A 19,996-nucleotide genomic window follows, 5' to 3' on the forward strand; every position below is an offset into this window, starting at 1 on the left:
CCTTCTGGAAACCTCCTTAAGCATTTTTTTGCACTCCTTTTTTCTGCAGAACCACTCATGAATCCAACGCAGAGCACAATGTGAATATATCATTGATTGGGTTCGAAGGAATAACACGTTGAAAACAGGATCAGTTCCTTGTTTTCCAAACTGTCCTAATCAAAGCCTCAGCTCCAACAGAAACAAAACAACAACCCTATCTTTACCAGAATAAGATGGAATCCAATTTTGGCAAAGATCAAAGAAGGAAAGAGGTATTTCCGGGTTACCCGGTGCCCCACAAATCACATTCCACAAATCACAAGTGATCGATGCTTTCAGCAGTCCCACAAAATTTACAGAAATTTAATCCTTTCCACCCTCTCTTAGAAAAGTTATCCTTAGTTAGGATCCTTCCCTTAATCACAACGACTCTAGCTATTCTCACCCTCCAAAGAATTTTAAATGGAAAGACAACGACTCTAGCAATAATGTAATGATAAAGCGACTTAACCGAGAAGGATCCCGATTTAGTTAGTAACCATTTAACTTTGTCAGGTCCTCCCGAAAGAGTAACCTGACTGCACGTATCAAGTAATTTATTCCATATATCAAGGGTTTCTCCATAGAGACATCTCCTAAACCTAATGCAATCAAAATCTTGGTTAAAGACCTTAGCTATAGTAGCATGCTGACAAAAAGTTAAATTATACAAACATGATTTTTTTTGGCAAAGCGGCTTGCTCCCCAACCAGGCGTCCTCCCAGAATCTCGTCTTACATCCATTACCCACAACCCTTTGACAACAAGTATAGAAAACATCCTTTACACTCAACAACCCATTCCAGAAATGAGAGTTGCCCAGAGATGATTCACATTGAGCCAAAGTTTTTTCTACTCAAATATTTAGCTCTAATCATCTTGTCAATCCCCTTCCTCATTTTCTAATCTCCACAACCACTTACATAACAAGCTAATGTTCTTAACCTCCAAATTAGTAAACCCCAACCCTCCCTGATCTTTAGGCCGACAAACATCTAACCATTTGACTAACTGATACTTTCTCACCCCCTCTTTCTCTTTTTTTTGAACCAACAAGACTTTATTCCTCAAATGACAGCAAGATCGTTTACAATAGCATGAGAAATAAGGTCCGGGGTATTAGATTCCCAGAAACAAGAAGTTCTATGACTAAAAGCATTGCTTGCTAATAAGTGTGCAGCCTCATTTGCTTCCCGAAGACAGTGTGAGAACTCAACTTTGGCAAAGTTTGGAACTAGGTGTCTGCATTCCATTACAGTTGCCACATTCTCACCTGAATACTCATCTAGATGTCGGACCGCTTCCAGCACAAAGCTATTATCTGACTCAACTTGTACCTTGTTACAGCCAATTCGGTCAGCTAAATAAAGACCATTCCGAATTGCCACAGTTTCAGCAGAGTCGACGCTATTTATATGGGAAGAAACCAGTTTGCAGCAGCAATTAGCTTCCCATGACAATCCCGCGCAACAGCTCCCGTTGCACCTAAAAGGGTTTCAGATTGAAAAGCAGCGGCCACATTGATTTTGATTACTCCATTCAAAGGTCGTTTCCATATTTGATCGTTCGTCCTCTCTGCTTTTTTGCTCGAATATGCACGAACGAAGTTGGTCGCGAGAACCCTGATTGATATGGCTGCTTTATCTGCATCTTGGATCGACTCTCCTTTCACATATTGTCTCCTCTGCCACCAAGGTACCAAGCAACCACCAAAATAAGTTCAGGTATAGGGAGATCATCAGAGACGCCCGTCATTGCACTAAGTATCTCCATTGTAACTGATCCCGAGCGGTCCTGTCTAACTGCTTCCATTATTCTTTCATGTAAACCCAGTTCTTCCCACACCTCCTGTACCCTTGTACATGAAAATAAACATGTTGTATATCTTCCACTCCCACGGAACAAACCGGGCATTGCGGGACTAGAGGGATGTGTCTGTTGGCTAAGATACCGTAACAAGGAAGCGATCCATTCAGGGCCTTCCAAGCAAAGTGTTTAATCTTACCCGAAAATTTGAGATTCCACACTTTTTGCCAAATGGAATTTGCTTGAGTATTGCCTTGCCCATCTGATCTAGTGAGGTGTCTGCCATACGTGTGCTCGAACTGCCTATGATATGCAGACCGGACTGAAAAGATCCCTGATCTCGTGTAGTGCCATGCAACAAAATCTTCCACCACCTGAACATTTAGAGGAATCTGGAGAATCCTCTGCACGTCAACTGGGGAAAACACGTCTCGAATTAGGGCTTCGTCCCATTGCCCATGATATGGATCAATCAGTTCATCTACAAACCGTAGCATTACTGCACCGCGAGGGGTGATCACTTTCCTTGATGGGCTAGATGGAATCCACGGGTCTTGCCATATATCAATATGTGATCCAGTACCAACTCGCCATATGCATCCTCTCTGAAACGTTTGTATAGCAGCTACTATACTCTGCCATGTGAAGGACGAGCCTTTCTTCGGTCCTGCCTTCAAAATATTTCCCTCTGGATAGTATTTTGTGCTCAACACACGTGCACGTAGAGAATCCGGGTTCTGAATTAGTTGTCAACACTGTTTTGCTAACATAGCAAGGTTAAAACTGTGAAGGTCTCTAAATCCTACTCCCCCTTTCTTCTTTGGTACACACAATTTCCACCACGCAAACCAATGCATTTTCTTTTTCTCTTCTACATCTCCCCACCAAAATCCAGACATCTCATCCGTGATTGTTTTGCAAATTCCTTTGGGCAGTTTAAACACAGACATAGCATATGATGGAATTGCTTGAGCTACCGATTTCAGTAAGATTTCCTTCCCCTGAATAGACAAGAACTTCTCTTTCCATCCTTTTAGTCTCTGGCAGATTCTATCCACTAGATGTTGGAAACAGTCACTTCTATCCACCCCCACCATAGTGGGCAAGCCCAAATATTTGTCTGATAAAGCCTCGGTAACTATATTCAGCTCCCCACAAACCTCCTCTCTTACTCCCACTGGAGTGTTAGGGCTAAAGAAGATACTTGATTTTGCATTACTCACCAACTGCCCCGAGCTCTCACAGTACGTACTTAGAACTCTTCTCAAAGTAGTAGCATTTTGCATGTTGGCCTTCATTAAAATTAAGGAGTCGTCTGCAAAAAGAAGGTGAGAAATCATGGGGGCATTTCTACAAACTTTAATACCTTCCAAGTTACCCAGATCCTCCTCATGTGCCAACATACTTGACAGCCCTTCTGAACATAACAAAAAAAGATAAGGGGAGAGAGGATCCCCTTGCCGTAGCCCCCTTGTAGGGATAATCTCATCTGTTTCTGTGTCATTGAAACGAATCCTGTATCTCACAGACGAAACACATTCCATTATCAATTGCACCCACTGTTCATTGAAACCCATCTTCAGCATCATTTTCTCCAAAAACCCCACTCAACTCTATCGTAGGCTTTATTCATATCCAACTTCATTGCACACATTCCAGAATTACCATGTGTCTTCTTCTTTATCGTATGAAAACATTCATAGGCCACTAGAACATTATCAGTAATCAACCTTCCTGGTACAAACACACTTTGTGTAGGAGATATGATCTCTGGCAAAATACTTTTCAGTCTGTTTGCAATCATCTTGGAAATAATTTTGTAAGCGACATTGCACAAACTAATAGGCCTATATTGGGTGATTACCTCAGGGTTGTCCACCTTCGGGATCAAAACCACATTCGTCTCATTCCAACCAGCCGGAATTTTCCTGTTATTTATAGCTTCCAACACCTCTTTGGTGAGCTCCTCACCCATAACATGCCAAAACCTCTTGAAGAATATTGCATGTAGGCCATCAGGCCCTGGTGCCTTCATGTCACCTATCTGGAAGAGTGCTTTACGCACGTCCTCTTGGGTATACGGGGCAACCAAGAATTCATTCATGTTACGAGTTACAAGAGGTTTTACAGTAGATATAAGATCCTGACTGATCGCCCCCCACTAGAGGTGAACAGATTACTGAAATACTCGCGGACCAACGGTCGCAGATTGTCATTACCCTCTACCCAGTTCTGGCTCTCATTCTTAAGTTTCTTTATCAAGTTCCTCCTCCTTCTAGCCGAGGCGCAATGCTGGAAGTAATAGGAGTTCCGGTCTCCTTTCTTCAGCCATTTAACACGCCCCCTTTGAGCCCAGTAGATTTCATCTTGTTCAAGCAGATTTTCTATCAGCACCGACAGTTCTTTATGCCTCATCTTTGCTTCATTCGAGTACGGTCCCCTCATCACCTTCTCAAGTTCTTTGCGTGCAGCTTTGAGTCTAGCCTATGGCTTCCGTAATATCTTACGGTCCCACTCATGTAAATCCTGGTATACAGCCCTAAGCTTGTCAGAAATCGCAGGGCATAAACCTTGGTGAATGGCCTTCTGCCATGCAGTGTTCACAATCTCATTAACTGTTTCTTCCTCCAGCCACCTCATTTCAAACTTGCGTTCTTTCTTCGGGTTATTATCCGCAACCCTAGACAGATACTCCGTATCCATCAGCAACGGACGGTGATCTGATTTGCCTAGCTCCAAGTTGCTGAGCCCTGCAGATGGGTGTAATAGCAGCCAAGCTGCATTGGAGACCGCTCGATCTAGCCTCTCTCGCATCCCACCCCTGAACCAAGTGAATTTGTCCCCTACGAAGCCAACATCCTCTAACATGCAGTCAGATAGAGCATCTTGAAACGCCTGTAAACGAGACTGTTGGCGGGGAGCGCCCCCTCCCTTCTCTGGCGAGTATAAGATTTCGTTAAAGTCCCCAATTATCATCCAGGGCAAACTTGATTGGGTGTGCAAATCCCTTAAGTTTTGAAAAGTCCTCTGTTTATTATCCCAACTTGGCTCTCCGTATATTCCTGTTAGCCTCCACATTTGCCCGTCTGGTTCTTCCACAGACACATCGATGAACTCCAAAGTGGTGGTCCGAGAGTAGATCCTAACCTCCTTCTTCTAGACCATTAAGAGTCCACCTTTTCTACCATCCAGACTAGGCACAACTAGTCTATGATCACATTGCAGTTTCCTCATCAAATTTGCTGCCTTATCGTTGTCCAGGTGTGTTTCAGACAGAAAGGACACATCCGGATTGTAACGCCTCTGGAAATCCAGAAGCGAACGAACTGTCGGGGCTCCAAGCAAGCCCCAACAGTTCCAGCTAAAGATTTTCATTGTTGTCGGCGATCCTCCATGTCGGAGGTCGCCGATATCATATTAGTGCCACTTACTGTCCCACTCTAACCAACCTGGTCGTTCTCATCTACACGCTGCCTTTTTGGGTCCTGCACCTTCTGGGGAGTGCTCATCGCCCCTTTATCCTCAGTAACAACCCGACCACCCTCTATCTGCATAACTCTGTCCGCTACAACTCCAGCACTTGCAGTTGACACCAAGTTTTCCTTCAGAAAAGTTCCATCTGGACCTACTAATCTCTTTCTCGCCGTCGGCCATAACTGACTACTATCTCCTCCCAGATCCATGTTCCTGTTTTCTTCATCGTTTGCATCCCCTGGATTACCTCTCTCTCGACCAAAGCCTCCTCCACGACCTGGTCCAAATCCACCTCTGCCACCCCTTCTGCCACCGTGCCGGGGGAAGTTTGGGGCATCAAAATTAACCAAAAGCCAGTCCCCCCACTCACAATCTTCATCATTGTGTAGCCCATCTCCACATTCGGTTACCACGTGTCCAATAAGGCCACAAAAGTAACAAAAATCTGGCATTTTCTCATATTCCACAGGGTACTTGATACTCTCTTTTAAGGTCATAGGGACGAACCTAACAAGAGGTGTGTCCAGATCCAAAAACACACGGGCTCGCAGATACTTTGTTTGAACAATTCTTCCATCATTGACTGCTACCTGGATTGGTGGTTTGCCTACTTTCCTTGCTATTTTCTCTGCGATCTCTTTCTTCTTCATCAAGCCGTCAGGAACCCCTATGATCCTTGCCCATACCGGGATGCGATCAAGTTTGTAATCCTTTACATTGGTGAACCCATCATATTCCTCCATAACCACCGCAAATCCACGGAATTGCCACGGGCCTCCACCCATGACTCTATTCCAGTCGCCGACACACATGAACTGAGCGAGGAACAAGTTTTCCCCCACAGATTTGAAGGTGACCCCTTGCGCTGACGCCCAGGCATTCCGCATAGATTTATAGAGAGCTACGTAACTGAAAGGCTTAGTGGTATGAACCCTGAAGATCGCTATCCATCTGACCTCTTGTGCAAGTCCATCAATCTCTGCAGAGAGATCGAGATCTTCCTCCTCCTCTCCATGCAGGTTCAGACCCGCAAACTTGTCATCCAAGTTCGGCCATGTTTCCCTGTTATTTTCTCCATCACCGCCGCCAGATCCGCTCGCCGCCGCCGGCGTCATCGTCTCCCTTCCAGCCATGCAACACGACCACAACAGCCGCAGCCGTACCAGGATGCGGTCTAGATCGCGGCCGTGTCAGATCCGCGCTCGAATTGGTGGGAACCCAGAGGTAGATAGGGGAACTCTCGCGGTCGCCGCGGGAGGAAAGTGGAACCCTAGAAAAACCCTAGGGGAGAAATGTAAGTCACCCCCTCTTTCTCTTGCCAAACCATACGAGTCCGGAAGAAATCCATTCTCTTGCCTACACGTTTAGGTAATTTAAAGAAGGAAAGTAAATGGCTAGGGACATTACTCATGGAAGTTTCAACGAGAGTTGAAAGCAAACCCCCTTGCCCGATGTTATTTTTACATTAAACATTTGTTTTCACAAAAGGTTATACTTTGCAATCTCGAAGAGTTATCTATTCTACCTTGAATCATAAAACTGTAGGAACAAAAGCTAGACTGAAAACAATTCAATTTACCACATATACAATGACGCCATCTTACTGGTATCTCATAGCATAACTGGGGAGGGGGAAGGGAGATAAATGTAAAAGAGGAAAAGGAGTTTTGTAAGACATTCATCTCCACTGTACGGGATGTCTTCTTTTATTCACACACCCCATAATTTGAGGATCTCGTAACATTACATACCGGAGATAACACTAAGGGGTGATCCATCATAATTCAATCTGGAACCCGAGCTCAGATGCACCCGGTGAACAGTAAAGAACAAAAAATAAATCTATTTTTTTGTGATGCAAGATGCTCCCATGTGTGCACTCCATGCAAAATTATGTGAAGTTTGGACATTCGAGGACATCAAAGTACGTGGTTTTGGCGTATGTTGGGTATTCAATGGTTTTACTCAATAACTAATACCATATCCTATCAGTTTACATTCAGTAATTCATGAATGGTGGTGGTGTTCAAAATTAGATTAACTACTTAGGTGTCGCATAACGACAAAGACAACATGGACAATTGATTAACTACATCAGGATTATTATAGTAATTATAACTTGGAGATACTATGGTGGTAACTATTTCTTTTACCTAAACGGCTATATGAACTACACCGTTGTTACGATGGTTAACCTGAATGTTAACCATACCAGTGTTCTAGCGGTAATTGTTAGACTGACAACTTATTAACTATATTGATGACATTGTGATGACAATAATATGCACAATTAGGTAACGACATTGATTCATGATGAATGTTTATCAAAAAGGTCGAGTAACTGCACCATTACCCCATTGCTATAGCAGTAGCTCATCACTGATGTATTGGAGCTTGGTTTATATTTACTTGGACCACAACATGTTCAGATATCTCACATAACATAAAAATGATTTTTGAAATAAAGTTATAACTCCGCCATGAGGAAGTGGCTACCTTATCGTGAGATCTTTGAATAGATGCACCAAAAGAGTAAAATGAGATACAATGCTTCTAATTAAGTTGATCTAATGCACACTTGATTACTAGTTGATTTGAATTATGCATGGCTGAAGTGAGCGTGACGTGTTGCACCATGATGATTTGATCCTCAGGTCATTATCACTGGCCTTGGCTCTGACGGATGACTTCCCAGCCGCTGCATCAACAATGTTACCTTATAAAAACTAGAGGGGGCAAACTGTCCTCACGGCGTGTCGCCAACGAGTGCAAATGAAAGACGTCGATATACCCCCAATGACCTATGTGTTATTTTTCTCCTTATTGTGCCCGGAAGGTCTTGTAAGATTTGGACAATTTCAATGTATATGTACTCTTGCTCTTCTCGAAAAAAGTTGTGTTGTCGCTTTGAACTTCTTCCCTTCACGGCTTCGCTCAATTGCCTGAATTGCATGGACAAACTTACTGCAAATTCTGCTAAAAAGAAAACTTTACTGAAAATTAAGCGGCAGTCATTCAGCTTCGCGGAGCGAACGGAGCGACCCATCAGTCACTCCAAGAAAATAGGTTGCGGCCCGCTCCGCTCCGGCGCGGAACAGGGCGTAAATGTCCGAACTACCCCTGCTCAAACAGAGAAAAAGAGGCGAACTACCCGATATGCCCACTTTGGTAGCAGGCGGTGCGCGCGTGGCAGGCGTAGAGCGCTCCGTCGGCCGTCGCCGTGCCCCCGGTATCCCATCTCCCACACCAAATCCCAATCCGGCTCCCTGCCCCGCACCAGCGCCCAAAACCCTAGCTTTAAACCCCCGAATCCAACCGATTCCCCCGCCGCTTCCCGCCATTTCTCGCCGCAGTGGCGATCCACCGTACCTGGATCGGTTCCTCCGTCGCCGACCAACTCTAGGTTGCTTGGGTTGTCCCGAGAGCTCTGTTCTGGTCCATTTTCTTTCTAGGACGGATACTCCAATCCCATCCATCCTCCAGTCTGTGGCAGGTTTATTTCCTGCGGGGTGCCTATTCCCAGCTAAATTTCGCTTCTCTGGTTCTTGTTTGGTAAGCATGGAGTTCGAGGGCGAGGGGGGCATTGGTGTCGGTGTCGGCGATGGTGAAGGAGACGACAGGGTGGACGAGCCTACCAGGTGAAGAAACCAAAGGAACATATACTGTCTTTTACATTCAGCTGTCCAGTGCCAAGATTTTTGTCTGCGCAACCGATTTTGACATTGACATTAACTCGAAGAGGATGTGCCCAAATCTATGCGAAATAGGAAGTGTCACCGTGTGGCTTGGAGGCTAGTAAAAGTTCAGCATGTGTACTGCTAAATCTTGTCTGTGTGAGAATAGAGATTTGTTGATAATACGTATTATAGGTATAATGGTAGTCCATTTAGCCTTTACATGAGTGCGTTCTGCAATTGTGGAAATGGGACCTTTGTTTTAGGTGCATTCTGTAGTTGAGGAAATTGGACCTGCACTCATAGACTAACAGAGTGACCAGCTGTTCACCTGTTCACTGCATAGTGTATAGCGTCTTGCCGTCTTTTCATTTCATGGGTGTGAGAAACTAGTAATCATCCATGAATGGCCACTGCATATGACACACAATAGTTGAGTTTCTATTTTGTCTACAATACTCTGCCTCTTACTATGCAATAGCAAGGGTGTAAAATGTGTGTGATTTTTGTAGTGTCAAGAGAATGCTGTGACTTAGTACATGTTTACTTCTTTTCTTCAATCAGGGCCTCAACACTGCATTCCTGTGGCAGTGAGATAATTTCTAACTCCTTTGTTATAGTTATTCAGATGCCTACGCTGTGGAATTAGCGCAAATGCAACGCCTCATATGCGTCGTGGACCGATGGGACGGCGGACTTTATGCAATGCATGTGGAATAGCATGGGCAAAGGTAGGCACTGTGTGTTCATGACCACTTATGTTTGGTACTTATTCACTTTCATCTGTGTTGGCTTAGTGTGTTTAATCAATTTCGCTCACTCATGTTGTGGCTTATAGGGCCTACAATTCCTGTGCTTGTTCATAGATTCAAATCGCATTGAATCACCCATCGTTTTTCTTTCTATAAGGTTTGTCTTGTGCTCTGTACTGAACTAAAAAATAATGTTCCTGTGAAAACTCTGTTGTTCTTCTACTTGATGAACATTGGCTAGTATGGGTCAGAAGAGCTTTTCTGTTGACTTCAATTTTTCTGGAGCTTGAATTGTGTATTTTAAACTTGCATATACTTTTGACATAACGATTCTCGTTGATTCATAGTAGAGCGGCATATTTTGTATTAATATAGCATGGCCAACACCTTACATAGTCAAATGTTTCTTAAAAAGATCATATACATAGTCAACATAAGCAGAGAGTATATTATATCCCGACAGTTATGTTTTGTTTAGCATGCTAAATCATTAATCATTTGGATGCAAGCAGGGAAAATTGAGAAAAGTTATTGATTCTGACACCCCCATAGATGATGTTCCTGTTGCAAAAATGGTGCCTGAAGTCGGCATGGAATTTGACAATGAAGACAAAGCATATGAATTTTATAACAGGTATGCTGGACACATCGGCTTTAGTGTTCGTAAGAGTTCATCGGACAAATCAGCTGACAACATCACAAGATCAAGGACCTTTGTATGCTCGAGGGAGGGTTTCCGTAAGGACAAAAAAGGAGCTAATGAAGTTAAGAGGCCAAGGCCAGAAACAAGAATAGGATGCCCCGCACGGATGATAATTAAGATTACATCCTATAATAAATATCGCATTGCTGAATTTGTAGCAGACCATAACCATCAGCCAGCACCCCCATCAACCATGCATATGCTGAGATCTCAGAGGGTGCTTACTGAGGTACAAACAACTGAATGCAATTCCTCAGAAGATTCCACAACACCGTCAAGGTTTTCTGGTGGCTCTTTAGGACAGCAGGCAGGAGCTTTTAGAAATGTTAATTTCCTCCCTGCAGATTACAGAAGTTCCCTTTGTTCAAAGCGTACGAAAAATATGCAACCTGGTGATGCAGGAGGTGTTGTGAAGTACCTGCAGAGCATGCAGCTAAACAATCCGTCTTTCTTTTATGCTGTCCAGCTCGATGAGGATGACAAACTGACCAACATTTTCTGGGCCGATTCCAAATCTAGAGTTGATTTCAGCTACTTCAGTGACGTGGTTTGTTTGGACACAACCTACAAGATAAATGCACATGGAAGGCCATTAACTCTCTTCCTTGGAGTGAATCATCACAAGCAAATCTCCATATTTGGTGCTGCTTTGCTTTATGATGAATCAGTGGAATCGTTCAAGTGGTTGTTTGACACGTTCAAGATCGCTACAGATGGAAAGCAGCCAAAAACAATCTTGACAGATCAATCAATTGCAGCAAGTGCTGCCATAAGTGCAGTATGGCCAAGTACAATTCACTGTCTTTGCCCATGGCAAGTGTACCAAAACACTGTCAAACACCTTAATCACATCTTCCAAGGCTCTAAAACATTTGCAAAGGATTTCAGCAGATGTGTTTATGATTATGAGGATGAAGAGGGTTTCTTGGTAGGATGGAGAACCATGCTAGAGAAGTATGATCTAAGAAACAATGAATGGCTTCATAAGTTATTCGAAGATCGAGATAAATGGGCATCAGCGTACAATCGACATGTATTCACCGCAGATATAAATGGTTCATTGCAGTTAGAGTGTGTTAGCAATGTCTTGAGAAAGTACTTGAGTCCACAGTTTGATTTTTTGTCTTTCTTCAAGCACTATGAAAGAGTGTTGGATGAGCATCGCTATGCAGAGCTACAAGCTGATTTTCATGCAAGCCAAAGCTTCCCGAGAATACCTCCCTCGAAAATGCTGAAACAAGCTGCCAACATATACACACCTGTGGTTTTTGAAAAATTTCGCAGAGAGTTTGAGATGTTTGTGGATTCAGTGATCTACAGTTGTGGGGAGTCGGGAACTGCATCGGACTATAGAGTAGCAGTAACAGATAGACCTGGGGAACACTATGTTAGGTTTGACTCCAGTGACTTATCTGTAGCTTGCAGTTGTAAAAAATTCGAATCAATGGGTATCCAGTGTTGCCATGTGCTGAAAGTCCTTGATTTCAGAAATATAAAGGAGTTGCCACAAAAATATTTGATGAGAAGATGGACGAAGGATGCAAAGTCTGCAGACAGAGGCAATCAAGAGTTCTTGAGTGATGGCGCTTTGCAAACTCCAAGCTCTCGTTTAAATGTCCCTGTGCCAATTATAAATCAACCACAATCACACTTAAATAATGACCATGACCATGTAAGTTGATCAAGTAAAACATATAATTGAGAAGTTAATTCTGATTCTTAATTCGGGCTGAGAATGGTACACATGACAATCACAGGCCGCTTCTGTTTCTAGCTTCGGCCACCAAGCCCTTCAGGGAAATGCCAATGGAAACCAGGTATGGCACATTGGTTGAACTGAATTTATATGTAAAGTTGTTTACAGCACTTTAACTTCTCAAATCATGATTATTGGTTTTACCTTCGTCACAGTATTGTTAACATGTGCTCAGTGCTGTTCCACCTCCGATTAACTACTCACAAAATTATAGAGACTGGAATAGTTTACGCTTTTCTGACTTCTAGTTTTCCTACTACAGGGCTACACCCCTTTAGCCGGGATGAACCAGCAGCCATTTGTCGGAGGTTTCCCCCTAAACCATGAAACGGGTTTTGAATGAGAAACTGGGATTAGGCTTTCGCCCTGTTGTTCCAAAAACCCCGAATTCTTGTAGTAGAAATATAGACTGTCTGTTGTAAAGTAGTAATAATAGTCAAGTAATTTGACTGGAGTTGTTTCGGTGTAGAAATTCGGTTAGCTCTGAGTGGTAATAAAGATTCGAACTATGAACCAACTAAGCTGCTAGCATTTTGAACGGGCCAATATGAAATATAGAGTTGCTACTATGCAATTTACTCATCCTTTGTACATCTAGATTCATCACCTGAGCAGACTTGCTTTGCTCATTTTTACTCATCTTTCAGCCGGCCGTAGAGGCTGTGCATACTGATTCCCATGGCTTGACTGGGTGAGTGCACCTAACCAAATAGATGAAATCCACGAGCCTGCTTTCCTTTGAACATGACACTTTCTAGGTAAGCAGCGGTGATGAAACAGTGCTGTTTCCTCGCCACTTGGAAGATGACCGACCAAACAAACATTAAGCTATTGACCGGCCGGCGCAGCACTACCTGAAGAACCGTGTTTTGAAACGAATAAGACAGCAGATAATCATACTGTTCTTTTCTTTTCGCTTGCTTTGCGAGTCAGATAATCATAGTGCTGCTTTCCAAATCTTACTGCAGTAGTATACAAGGGTCGTGAAACTGCAAGAAAATGACGGGCTGTTCGTAGGCTAGCTGGGGATATTCTGGGACGGGTTTCATGGGGCGTCGTGGGCGCCGGTGACGAAATTTGGACCGTCTCGCGCGGCTCAGCTCATAGGCCAGCGGATCACGCTCCAGGCGATCGACACGAAGATGTGTTCTTGGTGGCAGGCTGCTATACTCCCAACCCTGTCTAGTACATATCCGAGTACATTCATCCATTAAACAATAATAATCCATTGGACATCGGCGTTGAGAGCTTTGATCACATCAAAGAAACAAGCATCGTGTGGAGCCTGGCAACAGGGTTCCTATCTCCGTCTCCATTTGTCGAAGCCGTCGCGCATAGCTATGCCCACCGCACAGCTCGGACTTGGTAAATCATCAAGTACGTATCATATGCAGGCAGAATCATGTCAAGCACGGCGCATTCCTCACGTCACCGCACACGAAACAGTCAAATCGCAGTGCAAATGTACCGTTGCTGATCCTGGCTCAGGCACCTGGCAGTAGAAAAGGGACACAGCGCGCGGCGTCGTGCCCAAGGGCCGTGCCGTCTGTCCGGCGACTGGCGACCAAGCGGCGAGCATCGGGAGCTACACCCGAGAGCGGGAACCCCTTTTTATCATCGGACCCAACGCCACCTCCTGGAGCTGCGACCATGGCCGACTTCTCCTTCTCCCGCTCCGGCCCGCAGCCGCAAGGGCAGGCCCGCCGGCGCCAGGGCGCGCGCAGCCCCTACCCGACCCCGGACAACTCCACCTCCTTCGCCGGCGGGCGCGCCCCGCGCGGACAGCGCCGCCGGGGGGGTGGCGGCTACGATGACATGTCGTGGCAGAGCTCCGTGTCCTGGCAGCCCGACACGTCGTGGGCGCAGCCGCACGGCCTCGGCGCCGCCGTCGGGCCCTGGGGCCTCGCCGGCTCCGACGCCGCCTCCCGCCGCGGCCCGGCGCTGTTCCAGCGCACGGCGCGGGACTACTACCTGTCCCGCCGGTCCGGGCCACGGACACACAGGGACCGCTCGTCGTCCATGTCCACGGTGCACCGGCCCAGCGGCGCCGTCAGCACCGTCGCCGGCAAGCGGCTCGAGCTGCAGAGCGTCGTGACGGACGCGAGCCGGGCCGCCGCCGTGGCCCCCGACGTCTCCTTCGCCAGCAACGACGACTGCAGCATCGCCGCGTCCGTCGCCCCTGCTGGCGCTGGCGGCGCCGTGGACAGGGCGATGGTGAGATACGGCGCCGGCGCCGGCGCGCGCACCCCGGTGTCCCGCGAGGTCTCCTTCTCGCGCGACAACCACAACAAGCTCTACGTCACCCCCGCCCCCGTGCAGCGGGACGTGCCCAGCTTCGGCTACGACGTGAGTGCCACGTCCTACAGCCAGAGCCGGAGCCGGTACTACGGCGACGACGACGCCGGCGGCTACGAGTTCGACGACGAGGACGACGACGACGGCGAGGTCGAGCTGAGGGCCGGGAAGCCGGTCAGCGTCACCGGGCTGTTCAAGTACTCGACGCCGATGGACGTCGTGCTGCTCGTGCTCGGGTGCATCGGCGCCATGATCAACGGCGGCTCGCTGCCCTGGTACTCGTACCTCTTCGGCAACTTCGTCAACAAGATCGTCGCCTCCGACAAGTCGCAGATGATGAATGACGTCCGGCAGATCAGCGTGTACATGGTCATCCTCGCCGTGGTTGTCGTCATCGGAGCGTACCTCGGTGAGCACATCGTGCCTCTCGTTCTGAGCCATGGCACACTGACATGTCATTCGTCATGCATGGATCTACTGCTAGTACTGATGAGCGTTGGTTGGCGCAGAGATCATGTGCTGGAGGATCGTGGGCGAGAGGTCGGCGCTGCGGGTGCGGCGAGAGTACCTCAAGGCGGTGCTGCGGCAGGAGATCGGCTTCTTCGACACGGAGGTGAGCACCGGCGAGGTGATGCAGAGCATCTCCAGCGACGTCGCGCAGATCCAGGAAGTCATGGGGGAGAAGGTAACCAAGATTACCAATTGCTGATGCACGTTGTTCGTATCGATCGGCAAAATATATCTGAATCCTCGTAGCACTCTGCCTGAACTGCTGTACTTGTGCATCTATATATAGATGGCAGGGTTTGTGCATCACGTCTTCACATTCATCTTCGGCTACGTGGTCGGGTTCAGAACTTCATGGCGGATCGCGCTCGCCGTCTTGGCCGTCACGCCGGTCATGATGGCCTGCGGCATCGCCTACAAGGCCATATACGGCGGCCTCGCCGCCAACGAAGAGGTAATTAGTGTCTGAACATAGACTGATGGAAAACAAACATGCAGTCTGGACTTGGTTCTGAACTTCTGATCATCATGGATCAACTAGGCGTCGTACCAACCTGCGGGCAGCGTGGCGCAGCAGGCGATCAGCTCGATCCGGACGGTGCTGTCGTTCGTGATGGAGGACCGGCTGGCCGACCGGTACGCCGAGTGGCTGCGCAAGGCGTCCCCGATCGGCGTCAAGATGGGCTTCGCCAAGGGCGCCGGCATGGGCATGATCTACCTGGTCACCTACTCCCAGTGGGCGCTGGCGCTGTGGTACGGCGCCAAGCTCGTCGCCCAGCAGGAGATCAAGGGCGGCGACGCCATCGCCTGCTTCTTCGGCGTCATGGTCGGAGGAAGGCAAGCACGACGCCGGTGCCAACGCGCCATCACTTTCTCTGTCACTAGGCTTGTTCGCTGGCTGTAACTTTGGAAATGGTGTGCGTTCGTGCGTGCAGGGGCCTGGCGCTGTCGCTGTCGTACTCGGCGCAGTTCGCGCAGGGGACGGCGGCGGCCGGGCGGGTGTTCGAGATCATCGACCGGGAGCCGGAGATCGACCCGTACGGCGCCGGCGGGCGGGCGCTGTCGGCGGTGCGGGGCAGGATGGAGTTCAAGGACGTGGAGTTCGCGTACCCGTCGCGCCCGGAGTCGCTCATCCTCTACAACCTGAACCTGATCGTCCCGGCGGCGAAGATGCTGGCGCTGGTGGGCATCAGCGGCGGCGGCAAGTCCACCGTGTTCGCGCTCATCGAGAGGTTCTACGACCCCACCCGAGGTACGTACAATCACCATGGAACCGCTCATTCCCGTGCGCCACCGTACCATGGTTGCACGTACGATGGATGATCGATCGGCCGGCGAAGTTCATGCAAACTGTATCGTGTTGGTTGTGTGCAGGGACGATCACGCTGGACGGCCAGGACCTGGGGTCGCTGAACCTCAAGTGGCTCCGGTCGCAGATCGGGCTGGTCGGGCAGGAGCCCATCCTGTTCGCCGTCTCCATCATCGAGAACGTGATGATGGGCAAGGAGAACGCGACGAGGCAGGAGGCCATCGCCGCCTGCACCAAGGCCAACGCCCACACCTTCGTCCTCGGCCTCCCCGACGGCTACGACACGCAGGTGACTAGATCCATTAACCAAACTGATGATGATGCCGATGCTGATGATGGCCTCACTAGTCTGTCTCTGTCAATGGGCCCGCCAGAATCTCCTAAACAAATTCTTTCTTGGTTTATTTAGGTTGGTGACCGTGGGACCCAGCTGTCGGGGGGACAGAAGCAGCGCATCGCGCTGGCGCGCGCCATCATCCGGGAGCCGCGCATCCTGCTGCTGGACGAGCCCACCAGCGCGCTCGACGCCGAGTCCGAGGCCGTCGTGCAGCAGTCCATCGACCGCCTCTCCGTCGGCCGCACCGTCCTCGTCATCGCGCACCGCCTCGCCACCGTCCGCAACGCCGACACCATCGCCGTGCTCGACCGCGGGGCCGTCGTCGAGTCGGGCCGCCACGCCGACCTCATGGCCCGCGCCGGCCCCTACGCCGGCCTCGTCAAGCTCGCCTCCGACGGCGGCAGGTCCGACCCTGCCGTCGCCCCCGGCACCCCTGGCACGCCCGGCGCGGCGGGGTACAACAGCTTCACCGACAACTCGGGGTACGACGTGTCGGTCTCCAAGTCGAGGTACGGCGGCATTCGCGCGATACAGGAGGAGGAGGAGGCGGACGCCAAGGACGCGCGCGGCCGCAAGGCCGCCGCCAAGTTCAGCGTCTCTGACATATGGGAGCTGCAGCGGCAGGAAGGGCCGTTGCTCATCCTGGGGTTTCTCATGGGCATCAACGCCGGCGCCGTGTTCTCCGTGTTCCCGCTGCTCCTGGGCCAGGCCGTCCAGGTGTACTTCGACCCCGACACGGACAAGATGAGGCGGCAGATCGGGTACCTGGCCCTCGCCGTCGTGGGTCTCGGCTTTGCCTGCATCCTCACCATGACGGGGCAGCAGGGCTTCTGCGGCTGGGCCGGCGCCCGGCTCACCATGCGCGTCCGCGACCGCCTCTTCCGCGCCATCATGCGCCAGGAGCCCGCGTGGTTCGACGAGGAAGACAATGCCATGGGCGTCCTCGTGACACGGCTCGCCAGGGACGCCATCGCCTTCCGCTCCATGTTCGGCGACCGGTACGCCGTGCTGCTCATGGCCGTGGGCTCCGCCGGCGTCGGCCTCGGCATATGCTTCGGGCTGGATTGGCGCCTCACACTGATTGCCATGGCATGCACTCCACTCACGCTCGGCGCGAGCTACCTCAACCTGCTCATCAACGTCGGCGCCAGGTCCGACGAAGCCGCGTACGCGCGGGCCAGCAGCATCGCCGCGGGCGCCGTGTCGAACGTGCGCACCGTCGCGGCGCTCTGCGCGCAGGGCGGCATCGTCGGCACGTTCAACCGGGCGCTGGACGGCCCCTCGGCCAAGGCCCAGCGCAAGTCGCAGTACATGGGCATCATCCTCGGCCTCTCCCAGGGCGCCATGTACGGCGCCTACACGGTGACGCTCTGGGCGGGCGCCTACTTCATCACCAAAGGCTGGTCCACCTTCGGCGACGTGTCCAAGATCTTCCTCATCCTCGTCCTCAGCTCCTTCTCCGTCGGCCAGCTGGCCGGGCTCGCCCCGGACACCTCCGGCGCGCCGACGGCCATCGCCGGCATACTGTCCATCCTGAAGCGGCGGCCGACGATCAACGAGGAGGGCACGAAGCGGCGGACGATCAAGGACGGGAAGCCGATGGACGTGGAACTGAGGAAGGTGATCTTCGCGTACCCGTCGCGGCCGGACGTGACGGTGCTGAACGACTTCTCGCTGCGCGTGAAGTTCGGGAGCACGGTGGCGGTGGTCGGGCCGAGCGGGAGCGGCAAGTCGACGGTGGTGTGGCTGGTGCAGCGCTTCTACGACCCGCTGGGGGGAACCGTGACGGTGGGCGGCATGGACGTGCGGGAGCTGGACCTCAAGTGGCTCAGGGGGGAGTGCGCGATGGTGGGCCAGGAGCCGGCCCTGTTCAGTGGGTCTATCAGGGAAAACATTGGGTTCGGCAACCCGAAGGCCGCGTGGGCCGAAATCGAGAATGCTGCGAAGGAGGCCAACATCCACAAGTTCATCGCTGGGCTTCCCCAAGGCTACGACACTCAAGTGGGTACCACTGCTCACAAATTGTTCTTAAAAAAACTGCTCACAAATCTCAACTTCCAATGCCAATCTTAACACTTGTATTTACTCAAAACTAAACATTTTGTAAATTAAGATGTTGTTTACATGGTTTTCACACATTTTAGACATTATATACTAACTGCTTATTTTGGCAGGTTGGGGAGAGTGGGGTGCAGCTGTCAGGTGGTCAGAAGCAGAGGATCGCCATCGCGCGAGCAGTCCTGAAGCAGTCGAGGATACTGCTCCTGGACGAGGCGAGCAGCGCGCTGGACCTCGAGTCCGAGAAGCACGTGCAGGAGGCGCTGCGACGAGTGTCGCGGCGCGCGACGACGATCACGGTGGCGCACCGCCTCTCCACGATCCGCGACGCCGACCGCATCGCCGTGGTGAGCGCCGGCAGGACCGTGGAGTTCGGCAGCCACGAGACCCTCCTCGCGAACCACCGCGACGGCCTCTACGCCGCCATGGTGAAGGCCGAGATCGAGGCGCAGGCCTTCGCGTAGAGGAGTACAGAACTACGAACTGATCCCAGTGTTCAGTAATATGAACATTATTTTTTGACGTGTTTTACGTGACCAAGTTCTTAGTAGGTAGTCAATATATTATTTCGGCAATGTTACCTTACCTAGACCACAAGATGATGAATAAACTCTGCGAGAATACAAGGATTAGATGAGACGTCCATTTTCACAATATATGAACTCCAGCCGGACGCCTGATAATGATGCCGCGAAATGGAGGGAAAACAAAATTAGGGAGAAAAACTGTACTTAGCAAATAAGATGAGAAATCTTGTTCGACGAGACAGGCGAGCTGCTCTTGGAGATGATGGGGTTAATTAAGCGGCTTGATGTGGCCATGGTATCAGTTGAGATGGATTCGGTGAGCAACCTGGATGTGGATCTGTTGTGATCATTGAGCCGGTTATTTTACTTGTTGTCGTCGTGCTGGGCATTATTTGTGAAAGATGAAGAACGAAACAACACATGCCAGCTCCACAGACATCCATCTCGCATAAGGGAGGGCATATTCTTTGTTTATTTATATAAATTGTGTAGTGAAGATTCTGGTGCTCATTTGGAACTGGCCACCATGTTAAACGGTGGTTAGTTGTTAAGGCCCAGACAATCAGCGCTCTACCTTTTGGTTATGATGCTATGGAGTACCGACCTTCACTCATTAGTATATGTTGGTAAATTATTATACAAGAAGTGGATGTATGTGTATCTACCGAACTTGCGTAGTAGGAGCAAATCATTGCTGCCCCCACATTATTTTGTGGCCGAGGAGCGAAAAGATTATATCGAAACTGTCATTTTCTTTACAAGTTGACATTTCGTCAT

The 19,996-nt window shown here is 49.6% G+C and overlaps 2 protein-coding genes across 5 annotated transcripts; both read left to right on the forward strand.

The window, feature by feature from the left end:
- Nucleotides 1-8,456: 8,456 nt before the first annotated feature.
- LOC125552837 (protein FAR1-RELATED SEQUENCE 5) lies at nt 8,457-12,738 on the forward strand. 4 transcript variants are annotated; one of them, XM_048716529.2, is made up of 6 exons: nt 8,457-8,704; nt 8,785-8,939; nt 9,604-9,706; nt 10,240-12,102; nt 12,188-12,247; nt 12,449-12,738. In XM_048716529.2, the coding sequence occupies exons 2-6, from the start codon at nt 8,860-8,862 to the stop codon at nt 12,527-12,529; spliced, it is 2,187 nt and encodes a 728-aa protein (XP_048572486.2). In that variant the 5' UTR covers nt 8,457-8,704; nt 8,785-8,859; the 3' UTR covers nt 12,530-12,738. The 4 variants fall into 4 exon arrangements, with proteins under 4 accessions (XP_048572486.2, XP_087375099.1, XP_048572487.1 ...); XM_087518973.1 differs by having other exon boundaries at nt 8,859-8,939; XM_048716530.2 differs by having other exon boundaries at nt 8,457-8,939; nt 9,596-9,706; nt 12,449-12,737.
- Nucleotides 12,739-12,938: 200 nt separating this feature from the next.
- Nucleotides 12,939-19,256, forward strand: LOC125552838 (ABC transporter B family member 19-like). Its single transcript, XM_087518972.1, has 8 exons — nt 12,939-14,890; nt 14,991-15,166; nt 15,278-15,442; nt 15,530-15,825; nt 15,924-16,240; nt 16,363-16,586; nt 16,707-18,635; nt 18,809-19,256. The coding sequence occupies exons 1-8, from the start codon at nt 13,837-13,839 to the stop codon at nt 19,154-19,156; spliced, it is 4,509 nt and encodes a 1,502-aa protein (XP_087375098.1). The 5' UTR covers nt 12,939-13,836; the 3' UTR covers nt 19,157-19,256.
- The last annotated feature ends 740 nt before the right edge of the window (nt 19,257-19,996 follow it).

The sequence above is a fragment of the Triticum urartu genome, chromosome 4A (assembly GCF_056163025.1).
Source record: "Triticum urartu cultivar PI428250 chromosome 4A, HENAU_Tu73, whole genome shotgun sequence".
Classification (NCBI taxonomy): Eukaryota; Viridiplantae; Streptophyta; class Magnoliopsida; order Poales; family Poaceae; genus Triticum; species Triticum urartu.

What these genes read in the sequence shown, in the direction of transcription:
- LOC125552837 (XM_048716528.2), top strand. Translation starts at nt 8,458, where the DNA reads ATGCCCACTTTGGTAGCAGGCGGTGCGCGCGTGGCAGGCGTAGAGCGC. An exon ending in AGGGTGGACGAGCCTACCAG is followed by an intron (nt 8,940 to 9,603) that starts GTGAAGAAACCA and finishes ATAGTTATTCAG; the next exon opens with ATGCCTACGCTGTGGAATTA. An exon ending in GAAATGCCAATGGAAACCAG is followed by an intron (nt 12,248 to 12,448) that starts GTATGGCACATT and finishes TTCCTACTACAG; the next exon opens with GGCTACACCCCTTTAGCCGG.
- LOC125552838 (XM_087518972.1), top strand. Translation starts at nt 13,837, where the DNA reads ATGGCCGACTTCTCCTTCTCCCGCTCCGGCCCGCAGCCGCAAGGGCAG. An exon ending in AGGAAGTCATGGGGGAGAAG is followed by an intron (nt 15,167 to 15,277) that starts GTAACCAAGATT and finishes ATCTATATATAG; the next exon opens with ATGGCAGGGTTTGTGCATCA. An exon ending in CCGACGGCTACGACACGCAG is followed by an intron (nt 16,587 to 16,706) that starts GTGACTAGATCC and finishes TGGTTTATTTAG; the next exon opens with GTTGGTGACCGTGGGACCCA.